Genomic DNA, 14698 nt, shown 5'->3' with positions numbered 1-14698 from the left:
GCGGCGGCTCTCCCTGCCAGTGGCACTCCTGCCCCTCCGGCATGTCTCTCTCGCCTTTCTGATTGTGCTGCCTGCCAGCCTCTGCTGCTCTTCCACTACCAGTGCCTGGCACGTCTGCTGCAACCCGCCCTGCCCTGAGTGCACCTCGAGCGAGGCCCTCGCGCTGCATCGTCCAAGCCTGGGGCTGTCCAGAGCCCCAGATACGAGCCAAGGGGGACACTGGCCCAGGGAGGCTTTAGGTGCAGACGCTGCTTCCCAGGCTCTGGCCTCGGCCCTCCCCGAGGCGCGCTTGGCCTCGGCGCATAAAGAAACTCTTTCAGGGAAGCTGGGCCCGTGCACAACACAGCCAGTGTTTGGATGTCAGCTGCTGATTTCATAACCTTCAACCCTGCAAGGCTGTTTATCTGATTCCTGTGCCTCTCCCAGCATGGAGTTCGGGCCCTGGCCCCAGCCACGGAGCAGAGCCCCAGAGCTGGACCCCACCACGGCAGCTGGCCGGACTCGCTCCCCAACGGCCTAGTGGGGAGAACGGGCCCTTTGATGCTGGAGAGACTCATGGGTTGAGGTCCACGTGTGGGGAAAATCAGTCTGGCCTCAGCAGAGTTGGTCAGGGAAATGGATAAGCTGGTGGCTTTGGGAGACCAGGTAAAGCTAGTGGCCTTCGCTCTGGGAGGAGCTGGGGCTGGCGTGTTGGGGAAGGGCAGAGAGGAGCAGGCGCTGAGCTGGGGTGAGGAGCGAGGGCTGCGGCAGGTGCTGGCTGAGGGGCCCTACCAGAGCTGGGGGTGAGGGGCATTGGCAGAGCTGTGTGTGGGGAGCCTGGGGGTGGAGTAGCAGGGGACTGTGGGTCGGGACTGGGGCATTGGCAAGGCTGATTGGTGTGGGGAGAGACCAGGCCTGAGATCGGGGTGGGGGGCATGGCTGCTCCGGGGGCGCAGCAGGGCCATCACTCTGTCCCGGTGTAGACACTAAAGCAGGAGGGAGGCCAGAGCAAGACCAAACCCCAGGGGGTGGTGTGAAGAGGTGAGTGTGAAAAAGCCCTGTTGTGCAAGGGGTGAGTGTGAAAAGGGGGAGCGGGGTCAGAGGCCTGGACTCAACCCTCCAACCAGCCAGGGCGGGTAAGTGCCTAGGGGAGGGAAATGCACTCGAGCACAATGCAGGATCTGTGCAAAGGGCAGCAGCCCAGACAATGGGAGCACTGGGCTGGGACATTGGCCTATTGTTCGGGGAAGAAAGCACAACAGCAGCTGGCCCGGGCTCCAGGACAGGTTCACCCTCTGTTGTTTCTTAAAGGCCCAGCATCTCCTTGTACCTCACCGGTCACGTCTCCCAGGGGCAGGGGTAGCCAGGAATGGGTTAATTAACGGCTTGTATGAAATGGGACCTTGCTCCTAACCAGCCCAGGCTGCCTTGCTGCCCTAGCAGGAGCGAAGGGAGCTGGAGAAAAGCTTCAGAATCTGGAGCAGCTGCCAGCCAGGTGGGTCTGGATCTAGGGGGTTGGGTCAAGTGTCTCTGTGCTTAGCACCAAGGGGATAGTAGGGACTGAGAGAGGCTGTCCCACCCCAACGAAACTACCTCCCTGCTCCACACTCCCATCCCAGCCTCCCTTAAATCCACAGGTGATGCTGCAGTCGCTTTCCCTGAGCTCTGTGCAGGTGAGGAAGCCTTCCTCACCCGTAGCTTCCTCCTATGACCTCCAGCCCTGACCCCTTTGCCAGCGGCCCAGCGCCTCTGCCCAGCCTGAGGTTCCCCGGCAGGGTGGGGGCTCGGTTCCCTGCCAGAGCTGGACAACACTGGCTTCTAAAACCTCAGAGCAGGGGCAGGCTCGTGGGTTTGTGGGTGCAGTGTCCCCCTCAGCCCTTCCTCAAGGCTGCGTTTCACATTCCAGGAGCTAACGGCCCCAGCACGGCGTAGGGGTGTGCGTAGGTGATCACATCGCTCTTGTCACAGATCCACAGGAGCGGGGCTACACCCCTGGCCTTGGCCCAGTCTCGTGGAGGACCCCTCAGTGTGCCAGACCCCCCAAGGGGTCTCACTCCTTCAGGCCAGGCCACGCGGCCTCACTGCCTCCCATGGGACTCCAGCTCTCCTGGTTCAGGCCCTGTGAGCTCTGTTCTGCAGAGGTGTGGATGTGCTGCAGGGATCAATGCACCTCACCCAGGGTTTGCAGTGACACTCACGGAGTGGGGTTTATTAGCTGGTGCTTAGGTCAGCACAGAGAACTGAAGGTTAAGGCCTAGCCCCGGGTCATTGTGGTCAGCCCAGAGCCCACGTTGGTCGGGCTCTTTCGGTCTCCGTCTGACCTCCTTGATCGGCTCCCAGGTGAGAGCCCAGGCTGCTTCCAGGCGCCAACTCTTCCACTCACTGCTAGGTGGTCACGTCCCGGTGGGGGGGCGTTGCCATTGTCAGACACTCCACTGATGTGGGGCTGGCCTTGGGCTTTAATGGCCCATCCTGCCTCTGACAGCTAGGCCTGCCCAGAGACCAAACACTGAGTAGCCAGCTGAAATATAGGGGAAACTGAGGCACACGTGGGCATCGTAAAACTCTTACAAGAATTTCCCACTTCATCCTACGATGGCTGTAAGCGCTACCACCGCTGCATACTGGCAATGTGGCCATCCCAATAACCCCGGAATAGATTCCTTTGACCCTGTCTCCTGTGCTCTGCCCACTCCCCGAATGGTGCCACATGTGCCTGGTTCATGCCCACGCTGGTAACAGTTACTCTTCAGAGCGGAGCAAGATCTCAGCCCCTCTGCCCCTGGGCTGTAGCCGCTGGGCCTGGTCAGCTATCTAACGCGGGCTTTCCACAGGTGCGGCAGGCCACAACTCTGGCCAAGTCAGTGGGAGCTGTGGTGTGGGGGCAGTTTCTCTGGAAAAGAGGCTCCCGTGTCTTTATGTAAAGCTCCTACTGGGCCGAGCCGGGGGATCTATTCCCCCAGGGACCAGGCCGTCTGGCTTTGAGTGCTCCAGGAAGCAGGCTCTGCTCCTCCCAATCCACCTCGTGGAGAGGCCCCGCTTGCAACATCAGGGCCCAGGTATCCCAGGCAAAGCAGGCCGTGCATTTCTGAAGTGAATGTCCCCCTTTGTTCTCCTGCCGCAAGGCCACCCGGCTTGCTCTGTCTCCTCCTGTAGCTTAATGAGGCTCTCACTGCAGGCGGGATCAGGACAGGGGAACCCATCCGTTCTGCCCTCCGTTCTTGTGGCTAGACCGCCCCAGAGCTGCTGCATTGTCTTGAGCCCAAGCACGGGAAGCCGGATGCCCCTCGCTTTGCGGGCGGTGGAGCAGGAGCAGGAGCAGCACCGAGCCGCTGCGGAAGGCGCCCGCCACGCGACCCCCTTCAAACATCAAGCGGCCTCCCGCTATCGTTCCGACGCCTGTCACCTTCAGCGGCCCGTTCGAGAGCACCCGCTTGCCTCACGCTGACAGGGCAGAATGCGCACCACGGCTGGCTGAGCAGGCAGCAGCGAGGGCCCTGTGCTCAGCTCGGAGGGGGAGAGGGAGGTGCTGGCACGAGCACACGGGGTGGCCGTGTCCAGTGCCAGCCGGAGTGCAGGGAATATGGTAGTGGAGGCTGAGATGCCCACATGACTGAAAGCCTCCTCTGCCAGGGGCATTGTGGGAGGGTTCATACCCATGCCAGCACCTCATTGGTCATTCAACCACTCGTTTGGCACAGGACAAAGCGGGAGCAGGTGCCACATGGCATAGGCCACGGCCCTCAGGCTCCGTACAGGAGACATGGGCAAGGCTGGCATCGGGCTGGGGAGACTCCGGTACCTCCATCCCTGCTTAGAGCTGACAGCTGGATTCTGCCTCTGGCCTTGGTACTGCTTGGAGGATGCTCATATTAGCGAGGTCGTGCCCATTCCTGCTCAGAAGCCGGGCACAAGCTTCCCAGGGCTCAGCAGCACTCGAGCTGGGTCTAGCCAGGCTGCACCGTGAAGCCCTCAATACACACAGTGCTGGGTGGCATGTCTCTGCCCTCCTGAGTTTTGGGGGAGGGGAGGCAGCCGTGCCACCTTGCAGCTTGGGTACTTGGGGGCACAGTAGTGACACAGGTTCATGGCACTTTGATAAGTGCTGGTAGGTCGGGGCCATCTTTTAGTGGGGTGTTTGTACAGCACCGTGCGCAGCAGGGCGCGGGCCACGACTGCAGCTCCTGGGCTCGCCGCTGATCCAAATAATAAATAATACACGTTCTGGCCAGACGAGAGTGTTTGGCCGTCAGCTTTTATAACACATGCCAGAAGCAGAGGTGGCTCTGACCGACACAGTTCGGCGCCAGATCCAGGTTCAGGCGCTCACCACAAAAGCTGCTCTCAGGTGATGTGATAGAAACGAGGTGGGACTGAACCTGGACCCAGGCGACTCCCCAGACGGGCTCTACAGGAACTGCCCTCTGAGAGGATCCAGTAGCCAAGCCCTCACCCAGCGACCGAGCTTGGGAATCTCTTAATGCCCCACAGCCAAGCTCTGTGCAGCACAGAGCCCTGGCAGTGAAAGAGTTAATGAAAAGCGCTCAGGGGGACCTGCGGTTTCTTGTGGGAGATGCTGGCCAGCTGGTCTCCAGGCAGAGCCAGGGCTGGAGGCTAAGGCAGTGAAAGCAGATGGCTGGGCAGAGAGCGACGTGGAGGGGGGGGCTTAATACGACAGGGCTGCTTGGGGCCCGGGGATGATTTCCCTACTGCTGGGGCACAGCCCCTTTCAATCACAGCTGCAAATTGAGACCAGATGCTGGGAGTTGCTGTCTCCAAACTGCAGCCTCCTTCACCAGTCCCCTGTGCTTGCTGCCGGAGAAGGGGCTGCAGATTCCTGGGGGCTCGGCGGGGTTTCCTAGCTGGCTCGGAGAAGAGGAGTGCTGGGGAGGAAGGCTGCAGAGGAGTTGCAGCACCCAGGCTGTTAACTCTGAGCAAGCAGCAGGAAGGAGGGGAAGGGCGGATATGGGAGGGAGGGAATTTGTAGCTGGCCCCTTCTTCAATCCCATTCCTCAGCTGGGGCTCTTCAGCCTGCCTGAGGCAGAGGGGGGAGGCTGGCCTGGCTCCACTCTGGGCCCGGGGCTTGGCTGGGGGTATCTCCCGCGTCCCACTGGCTGGGAGGAGATGCAGGAACTCATTGCTGGGGTGGAGAAGCTCGTGTTTGATTTAGAGCGGGATGTGGAGCACCAGCGAGGGGCCCTGCTCCTGCCCTTCCCAGGCATGGACAGTAAGTTGAGGTGGGATCTGCTGCTTCCCAGCTGTGGGACCTGATAGCTCTACCCCACCCCCTAGTTCCTGCCCCAGCTCTGTGTTCATGCTCCCAGCCAGGGGCGGCTCCAGACATTTCACCCCCCCAGGCACGGCGGCATGCGACGGGGGGGCGCTCTGCCGGTCCCACGGCTCCGGTGGACCCTCCGCAGGCATGCCGCCGAAGGCTGCCTGCCCGCCACCCTCCCGGTGACCGGCAGAGCGCCCCCTGCGGCTTGCCACCCCAAGCACACGCTTGGCGTGCTGGGGCCTGGAGCCGCCCCTGTTCCCAGCTTCCTGGAACATCGCTCGCCCCTCCAGCCAGCCCCCTTTGCTAGGCCCAGAGAGGGCTCTGGCTCGCTATGCAGAGCGGCTTGGTAGGATTTGCCCAGCCTGGGGCTGGTGAGGGGCTCAGGGAGGAGTGCTGGCATTGGCAGGGCTGTGGGGGGGACGAGGGTTGCATGGGGTGTGGTGAGCAGAGAGAGGTGCCCCCTGACATCCAGCCTCTCTGCGGGTGGGGACACTAGCAGCGACTGGCACCCAGGAACCATGGTGATGGGCCCACCCCAAGATCCCAGAGAGACTCGAATGGGGATAGATGGAAGGGGAAGAGTTCCCCATCCTAGTTGATGTGTTTGGCCCAGCCCAGGGGGTCCCATCTCTGCCGAGCAGCAGGCGATGCCTGGGATCATGGTGACCTGCGGGTGGTTACGAGTAGGTGAAAACACGCCCCCCCCCATAACTGCATCTCCCCTTCCAGAGTCAGGGGCGTCCGTGTGTGAGTTCTTCCTCCGAGGACTGTGTGCAAAGGGTAAGTAATGGGAGCCCGGGAGCCTCCATCCAGGGGGAGCAGGGATGCTGTTATTTCGGGGATTGGTGGCCCGACAGGGAGCCTTTCCTCTCCAGATCCCCACACAGATTCCAGTACCAGCCCCTGGGGCTTGTCCCCTGCTCAAGGGCCAGCGTCCTGGGGGTTGGTGGAACTCGGCTCGACTGCCGGTGGTCAAGTGCCATCACATCTGGAATTAGCTGGCCCCTTGCCAGTCATCTTGGCAGCGATGGCCCAGAGTAAATGGGCTGCTTGGAGCCGGACACGGCCTCTCCCTGGCCTAGAGGGGCCCCTCCAGACTTGGGTTGGCGCTGACAGAGCGCACAGGCAGGACAGTCCCTCTTCACGGGTGCTGGGGAGGAGGAAGGGAGCAGTTGGCCTTGTGACCAAGGCACTGGCTGCTGCTCCAGAGGCCTGGGTTCTGTTTGTCACCCCTGTTCTCTGGGCCTGTCCTCGCCCCACCCCATTTGTGCCCTGGCCTAGTGCCCTTCCCTGGCCTCCTGAGGACGCTGGGAGGATGCCCGGGTACCACTGATGGGGTGGTACAGAAGCCCATAGGCAGGGAGTTCTATGCATCAGAGAACTGAGCTCAGCGGAGTGATTCCTGGGCTCCCACCAGAGCCTTGTGCCCCACCCCTGGGCGCGTCTCTCTATCCTGTGTCTGGCGATGCCAGCGAAGTTGGCGAAACTCTGCTAAGAACAGGATTCTCATGCTGTCAGCTGTGCCAGCGACAGCCCTGGCTACTCGCTGCTGGGATGCCGGAGCGGGCTGGGGGATCCTCTCCCAAGGAGGCTCGTAGTACCAGGCTTCGGAGGGGAATATAGTCTGGCTGCCACGCCCCTGCCCTGTGGGAGGTGTGGGGAGTGGGTTCTTCTGGGCAAGGCAGGGACCAAGGCCTCTTCTCTGCTCTGCGTCCAGGCCTGATGTGTCCTTTCCGGCACATCAGTGGGGAGAAGACGGTGGTGTGTAAGCACTGGCTGCGGGGGCTGTGCAAGAGGGGAGACCTGTGCGAGTTCTTGCACGAGTACGACATGGCCAAGATGCCGGAGTGTTATTTCTACTCCAAGTTTGGTAGGTGCTGGGAGCCGGGCGGGGGCCTGGCTCTTTCGGGGCAGGGTTAGGAGAGCTCTAGCGGGCGAGGGGGTGCAGCTACCGGCAGATGTTCAGACGCTCCAGACTCCATCTGCGCCAGTTCTTGTCCTGTCTGCAGCCCACGTTAGCTCTGCCGGTACGGGTGGGGAACTGCCCTGGCGAAGGCACATGCCGCTCCTGGCTGACCTTGCTGAGTGCTAACCCACTCCAATGCCCAGTTTCCAGCTATGCTTGAGAACGGGAAGCTAGTGCCGCCTGCTGTCTGTGAGGAGAACTGCCCTCTGGACTCCTTGCTTATCTCTGTTGGGGAGCCAGCCCCCCAGCCCCTGTTCTGCAGCGGGCTCCCATCGCCAGGAGATATGGCAATTCCCTGCCGGCCAGGCCCTGCCCGAGCCAGCTACCCCCAACGCAGCAGAGCCAGTCCCTTGGTGAGGGGCGTTTCTCAGCCGGGCGTTTAATGTTAATGTCGGCTCCGTGGGCCAGGTTTAGGGGGCTTGGCCTGATGTCAATGCACCCATGTGAGTGGAGGCCCCTCTAGCAGAGCGAAGTGCTGCACCCTGGAAGGGCCGGTTCTTGTTCAGGGTGAGAGCGCCAGAAAGCCCCATGGGCATCTAGCAGTGCCGGCAGCTGGGGTGGGAGGGAGTGTGCTAGCCAGAGCCCCCGTGTGGGACGGGGATAGAGGCTGGAGGCACGGTGTGAGCGACTGGCAGGCTGGGGGGCTAATGGAAACCCAGAGAAGGAGAGAAGTGTTCTAAGCATCAGGTCGGGAGCACCTGCCCCCCCACACCGGGTTACCTCAAGTTTGACCCTGTGTCAGTGCTGACTTGACCCTTCATGCTTTTGCTGGGGGGGCGGGAAGGAGGGCGTCTCTGGCTTGGGACTTTAAGGACCAAAGCCCTGTTTGCTATGTGTGAACACGTGCCTGTTTTCCCAAGAGCTGAGGCCAAAAACGTCCTCTCCCCTTCTTACTGTGCAGCATGGTCTGTGCTAGCTGCGGACTGCGTTCCAGCCCAGAGGTGGCTGCCCCTCAGTGGCGCTGTGTGCACAGCACTGAAGAACTTTGGGGCTGTATCAGCTGCTGTTGTTATGGTACTTTGCAAGGGGGGAGTGCCTGGAGGGGTGGGAGAGCTTTGCCTACCCTCACCTAGAAGCACAGGCATATAACAGGGTTCCTAAACATCTTTCCTCTCCATAAATATTCTCTCCAGGTGAGTGCAGCAATAGAGAGTGCCCCTTCCTGCACATTGATCCCGCATCCAGAATTAAAGACTGTCCCTGGTACGACAGAGGGTTCTGCAAACAGGGTGAATACCTTGCGCTCGGTAACTAAGTGAATGGGAGCATTCCCTATGGATTTGAGCCAGGAGCCCAAGTGGCAGGACTCCTGGGTTCTATTCCTGGCCCTGTCGCCGATAGTGAGGTGCTGAGCAGCCTTTTTTGTGTCTCAGTTTGCCCAGTTGTAAAATGGGCTTACTACCTTCTTGGCAGTATCCTGGGCTTATTGACTGCCCTTCAAGGGCTTTGAGATCCTCCAATGATAGATGCTATAGAAGAACAAAGAGTTAATTAGATAATTCAGCAACGAATGATTGTTAATGAAGCTTAATTAAACCTTTTGCAGCAAGCATCTGACTAACAGGAGCTAGAGATGGAAAAGGGGGTGTGCGTAACCAGACCCCCTGCTCTCAAAAAATGCAAGAACGTTGGACATCATCTGTGTCTAAGCAAAGACCTCTGTCCTTCTGTGTTCACCTTCGGCCGCTTCCCACCACTAGCTGAAGTTCAGCTGTCCCCTGTGGAGACCCAGTTGGTGCATGGCTGCTAACACGGCGGTGTGCCCCTATCAATGGCATGTGTGATGCCCGTTCAGTTGGCATGCATCCTAGTTGGATTCTGGGCACTGAGGGCAAAATTGGGGAGATGGGCTGCAAAGAAATGAGTCCACAAACTCCCCACGAGGAGGGGGGACACCTAGTCAATCAGACTTTCCATGCTCTGGTCCCAGGAAGGTGCCCACCACTGACCCATCCCCATTTGTAGCCACGGATCAATTTCGATGCTGACTGAAATCTCTCCCTCTTTGGGTGTGCGTATGTGGCAGGTCCTCTGTGTAAATACAAACACACCAGAAGGGTGATGTGTGTCAACTACTTAGCTGGCTTCTGCCCCGAAGGACCCAAATGCAAATTCATGCAGTACGTATCTGGAGGGGTAGGAGAGTAGATGCACCCTTGGCAAGGCCTTGTGGGGGGTGTCTGGCAGCTCTCAGTCTGTCTCTGACTGTGAGATGGACGAGCTGAGCTCCAGCCAGGGGCGTGACCTTCCTCTCTGCAAAGCAACTTGATTTGTGGTGTCCTAAAACTTGGTTATTCCTTTCCATGCGCCCCTTGCCGATTCTGGTCTGTGGCCACGGTGCCATCTGCTGGACAGGGCAAGTGACTGCAGAAAGGAGCATGTGCCCTAGAAATATAACTTCTGGGAACGCCGAGCCTGTGCGGCTGGCATCCTTTCTGCCCCTCGCCTCCCGCCAGCATTCACCCCCTCTGAAGCTGGTTGAGAGTCAAACCCGGGTCTGCACAATGCATCCTGGCCAAGCCCAGCAGAGCTGCATGTGGCAGAGGTTTGCATAGCACCTGCCGGCCCTACCCCAGCCTTGATCAAATTTATTGCTTGATATGACTAGGAAGTGCCAGTTTTCAACTAGAGGCCTCTGTCAACCCTACCCCTTAGCCCTGAGACAGTCTCTTCCCTCGCAGTTACGGGTTGGATCGATTAATATTTCAAAGGAGCTAACTGCCTTTCTTTTCCTTCTGCACCTCCAATAGCCCCAAGGCAGACCTGATGCTGTGTAACTCGGATCTCTCCCAGGTAAGGCACCGAAATGCTCTTCTCCCAAGGAGAGCTGGGTGGACATTTTTTTCCCCCCAGCGACTGGCTTGTTCACCCCCAAAACCCTGTTTCTGTCGACCCAAGACCATTCACAGATTCGTGTCAAGTTCCCTGAAAAGTTTGAGCTGAACCAAAACAACCCTCTCTGAAACATTTTGATGAAACTGAACCCAAATTTGTCACTTACATGTTGGGAATTCTTGCAGAAGCTCAAGGACTAGATTCACAAAACACTCGGGGGGATGGGAGGTGGCCCCGATCCTTTATAACCTTTAGCTTAGTGGGTACGGTGCTCTGCTAAGATGTGGGAGACCCGTGGTCAATACCCCCCTCTATCTGATGTGGATGGGATTTGAACTGGGTCTCCCATGTTACAGGACTGTGTCACAGCCACTGGGCTCGGGGATATTCTGGAGAGGGTCTTTCTCAATCTCCCTTGTTGAGGCTGTGCCACTTCTTATAAATAATTAGTCATTGGAACAGGGACATGCGTGCTCTCACAACCCAGCTATAGCCATTCTCTCTTTCTCTCTCTGGCCCAGCGACTATCCATTGTCATTCAGAGTGGCAACTCACCGCCATTCATGACCATGAAAGTTGAGATCTTGCGTAATAACATGACTCTAGCAGCTGGGTCTTTAAAAGGGAAAAAAATGGTGACAAAATCACCAGTTGCCAAGGCTGGAAATCCTGCTTTGACACCCTGAATGCTCCTGCCCTGTATCTGTGCTCTAGGTGGTACCAGTTGTGACGAAGTGGGAATATTCTTGATGTGCTCTTTGAATACTGAGTGGGGAGTATTGACCTGGGAAGGTTGCAGGGGAGTTGAGCTGGGACGGCCTGCGTTGGGGAAGGGAGGATACCTGAGCATGTAACCTGAGAACCCAGGAGGGGGGTTGGAGGCCAGGTGACACCTCTGCCGGGACACTGAACAAAGGACACAAAAGCCGTCGCAGGTGGGGGGGAGGCTGAGTGAGAGGCTGGGGGGAGTTTTCAGTTTGAAGCTGGCTGGGAAATGGAGGGGAGCCCCGACGGGGCTTGGGCTTCCCAACGGGGCTGTGGCCTCCCTGGGGGCCCCAGATGGACCTGACTAAAGGAGGTCCTGTTGTCTGTACCGGCGAGACCTGTTTTGGACTGTGTTCCTGTCGTGTAAATAAACCTGTTTTACTGGCTGGCTGACAGCCTGGCTTCCCCAGGTCCCCACCGGGGTGGGCTCGCTGTGGGAAGCACACTGAGGGGCATATGCTGAACGCTCCAAGGGAGAGGAGGCTCCCCAAAGTCCTGACTGGCTTGGGGGGGGGCAGTTGCAGAGCATCGCCCGGGAACTCCGTGACACCAGTCCTGCCTTGATTCCGCCTCTCTTGACTGATTCCTCTTGTGTGCTTCAGGGGCTGCCACCGCCATCCCTGGCTGTTGATGGCAAGAGTACTCACAAGCAGCAGGTCCCGGCAGTCCTGGTGCTTTCTCATCAGCCTGGGGCTAGGGCTGCCCAGTGCCAGAGGAAGAAGGCACAGGAGGCTGGTGGCTACCCCTATGGAATGCTCCGGCCCCTTGGGCAGGTCACATGCTTCAAGGTTAGTGTCTGGAGCTGTTTGGCTGGGAAACTCGCCCCCCCCCCCCAAACAGAGACGTCAGTACTTGGCGCAAGACTCACGTGGCCTTATTCCTGAGGCTACTGCCATTGAGGGACCAGTGAATTCTAAGCTGTTACGACCCCGCTGGTGTTCCTCAGGGGGTGGACCAATGTTCTACTTCAACTTGAAAAGCACTTGGGTTCACTGATTTGAAGCAGTTCTCTGCCCGCTAGCCCCTTGTCACCACATGCTCCTCAGACCTCTCTGTTCTCCTGGGTTTCCCAACCATTTTCTCACGCAGCCCCCAGGACTGGGGGGTCAGGATTGGCAGGAAGGGGGCAGTTGTCTTAAAGCCAAAATATCCTTAGAGTGCAGTGCTGTGGGATCAAGGAGGCAGGATGGGACACTAATGCCACTGAGGGGACTCTTGTCAATAGTGTGCATGTTCTTTGGGTCAGTACGTTGCCTGCCTCGGTGTCCCACTCATGACACACGTGGGACAGACTATCAATCCTACCGCCAGGGAGTAGGACTTAATTTACCTAAGAGTGACTCAGGCTGGGCTGTCAGCATTCCTGCACAAGAAGGGCTGTGCCAGCTCATACCAACTCACTATCTCCATCTCTTATGCCAGGCCAAGGTGGGGGTGGTTGTTTTTTTTTTAAATCTCCATCATGAACAACTGCTGTCTGCTGTACTGGGATGATCTTCTCATAGGGGCTACACAAAGTCAATGTCCTCCTATTTTGTTCCCTTGCAGTGTGGTGAAAAGGGTCACTATGCCAACAAATGCAGCAAGAGTCGGCTGGGAATCCAACTGGGGAAATGATTTGCGAGAGTTCCAGGAAGAAAATCCAGAGGAAGAGGCTCTGTTGTGATACAGTATCAACGGGAAGCCAATCAGGACAGTTGATTTCTTTGAATGTAGAGCCCAGTCAGAGCCATCCTGCTCCATGCAGTTTTTTTACAGCTCTTTGCTAAGAGAAGAGGAAGGGGGAAATGCAGTTGCTCTAATGTAACTGTAAATTGGATGTTTATTTTCTGACCCCATGCTGCTGGGTTGGCAGGGGGCTCAGATCTCAGACTGGTGTGTCAGACACTGATAATCATGGCAATACTAAAACACGGTTTTTAAAAGGCACAGTAGAACAGTCGGTCTGGATTCTGGTTAATATTCAGGACAGGAGACTGGTGTGTGGAGGGATAAGAAACTGTTTCAGTAGGAGTGAAGTTGAAAGAGTAGCTAGTGGGTTCTAAGTTCATCGCACTTAGCAGGATGCCTTATACTCAAGGCAAAATCAAAGTTATTCCCTCTCCATGTACCTGAGATGGTCTCCCTTGAAAATCTCATGCAACTTTCTGTCAAAGGCTTTTCTAAGAAATTGAAAAAGAAGCTGACTTTTCCATAGTTTGGAGTGGCTAGAGTACAGGCTGGGTACCAGAACTGGGTTTCATCATGGACTCCGACTTGACGTGTGACCTTGGGCAAGTCACTTAATTGCTGTGCGCCTCAGTTTCCCCATCTGTAAAATGGGGCTAACGCTACATTTGGGGTGTTAAGGCTTATTAGCTGCTTTGCAAATTAAGCCTCCCGTGGAAGACATGATAAGTATTGCATTTTAAGAGAACACACACTACACAGTCAGTTTAAAAAACACACAGGAGATTTATTGCGGGGGGACAGTCATTTCTTGGTGAAATGTGGTTTTACTCTTGTTCTGCTTCCAAAGAGGAGGAGTTTTTTGAATGCTTCTGTAACTTATTTGTAATAAAGCTTTTTGCCAACAGTTCTTCTACCGCTCATGATTGCATTACATTTTTAAAACCCCTCTGTCCTGGAGAGGAAACAAAATTTTAGCCCACTCAAGGAGGCTAGAATCACCCCTATTCCAATCACTCGCCCTTGTTTGTTCTCGCGGGGTGATGTTCTACCCCCAGGGCAGCCTAAATAGCGAATGCTATGGCTTGTCCTCCGCCAGCACTAGGATGCTGCAGTGCTAATGTTATTCCTGCTTTGCTTTAGTGCCTCTTTAAAGGTCATTACTGAAGCAGGCCAGCATGTTGTGTACAAGGGAGGGACAGGGCCGTGTGGATGCCACCTCTGTGTTGCACGGGGTGTGTGAAGTGAGGTGGAGGATGGCTCTTTCCTGCCATGACTTCTACGCTGTCAAACCACCGCTTTGTAACTCTCCAGCCCAGATCTGTCTTAGCTTGTACAGCGCTTGACTAGCCAACGTCCATATCCTTAAACACGCCAGGCTTTGCCGAGCGTGAAGTTCGGGCCTTACACTTTCACACAACCCAGTGCCAAGCAGCATGCCTTGCTTAACGCTGCTCTGCAGCCATGAGATGTGGGGCGTGGACTGCGACCAGGGGTTATAATACTTCCCTCCAAGCAGCCAGAACAGGCCCCTTGAACCATCCTAGCTTTACAATTGAGTTGGGGGATGGGAGCAGCTAGTCCCTCCAAACTACGGCTCTTCCTCTTATTGGCCAGGACCCTCTGCCAAATATTCAAACCAGAACCTGCAATTCAATTTAAAACATCTGGGGAACAAGAGCCTGTAGTCCCCCCACGAGACGTTCTCATGGGCCTGGAACATACAGAACCAGATTCAGGTTTGATATGGGCTAAAAGCAGTAGATATTGGGGTTTGATCCTCCAGTTTCTGCCCTGTAATCCAGTTCTTGCTGCTTAGATACTAACCATCAAGTCAAATTTCCTGCTAGTGCTCTAAGGAAACTGTCAGTCTATGCAGAATGTGCCCCTACCCCCTCTGGCTAATAGTACATGATATGGGAGGGTAAATAAAAGGCATACCCTTTAGCAATAAATTAATGTAGTTGATTCTAACAGATGAGAGAGCTGTCCTGCAATCCCTTGTGTTGTGTTCGAATGCAGATCGTACGATCCAAGCCTGATTCTCATGCAGCAGTCCAGTATTTTCTGTCTCTGGTCCTTGAATGCCCTTGTGCCTTCCTCAGTGATACCTGCGCCAGCGATCTTGTTCTTTACAGAGCAAGAAATACAAAGTTAATGCTACAGTATTTACCCCTGGTGAAAAATAGTAATGTTTCTCTGATAGT

General features: G+C 56.6%; 2 protein-coding genes across 7 annotated transcripts in view; one reads left to right on the top strand and one right to left on the bottom strand.

Moving 5' to 3' along the window:
• The first annotated feature begins 4748 nt into the window (after positions 1-4748).
• On the top strand, positions 4749-13398 carry CPSF4L (cleavage and polyadenylation specific factor 4 like). 2 transcript variants are annotated; one of them, XM_039500885.1, is made up of 8 exons: positions 4751-5206; positions 5987-6037; positions 6975-7127; positions 8357-8452; positions 9250-9343; positions 9974-10016; positions 11426-11611; positions 12372-13398. In XM_039500885.1, exons 1-8 carry the CDS (start codon positions 4945-4947, stop codon positions 12438-12440), a joined length of 954 nt encoding a protein of 317 aa, XP_039356819.1. In that variant the 5' UTR covers positions 4751-4944; the 3' UTR covers positions 12441-13398. The 2 variants fall into 2 exon arrangements, with proteins under 2 accessions (XP_039356820.1, XP_039356819.1); XM_039500886.1 differs by lacking the exon at positions 9250-9343 and having other exon boundaries at positions 4749-5206; positions 8357-8426.
• C15H17orf80 (chromosome 15 C17orf80 homolog) overlaps positions 13322-14698 on the bottom strand; it is a 7619-nt gene continuing 6242 nt past the window's right edge. For 4 of the 5 annotated variants that reach the window (XM_039500884.1, XM_039500881.1, XM_039500882.1 and 1 more), the window contains one exon: positions 14137-14621. In XM_039500884.1, the coding sequence (XP_039356818.1) occupies positions 14593-14621 (29 nt within the window). In that variant the 3' untranslated portion in view covers positions 14137-14592. Of the gene's footprint in view, positions 13447-14136; positions 14622-14698 lie in introns of those variants that run through there. The other variant, XR_005588365.1, reaches the window with a different exon arrangement.

The sequence above is a fragment of the Mauremys reevesii genome, linkage group 15, assembly GCF_016161935.1.
Source record: "Mauremys reevesii isolate NIE-2019 linkage group 15, ASM1616193v1, whole genome shotgun sequence".
In the NCBI taxonomy this organism is placed as follows: Eukaryota; Metazoa; Chordata; order Testudines; family Geoemydidae; genus Mauremys; species Mauremys reevesii.
This window is presented reverse-complemented; position numbering and strand designations above follow the sequence as displayed.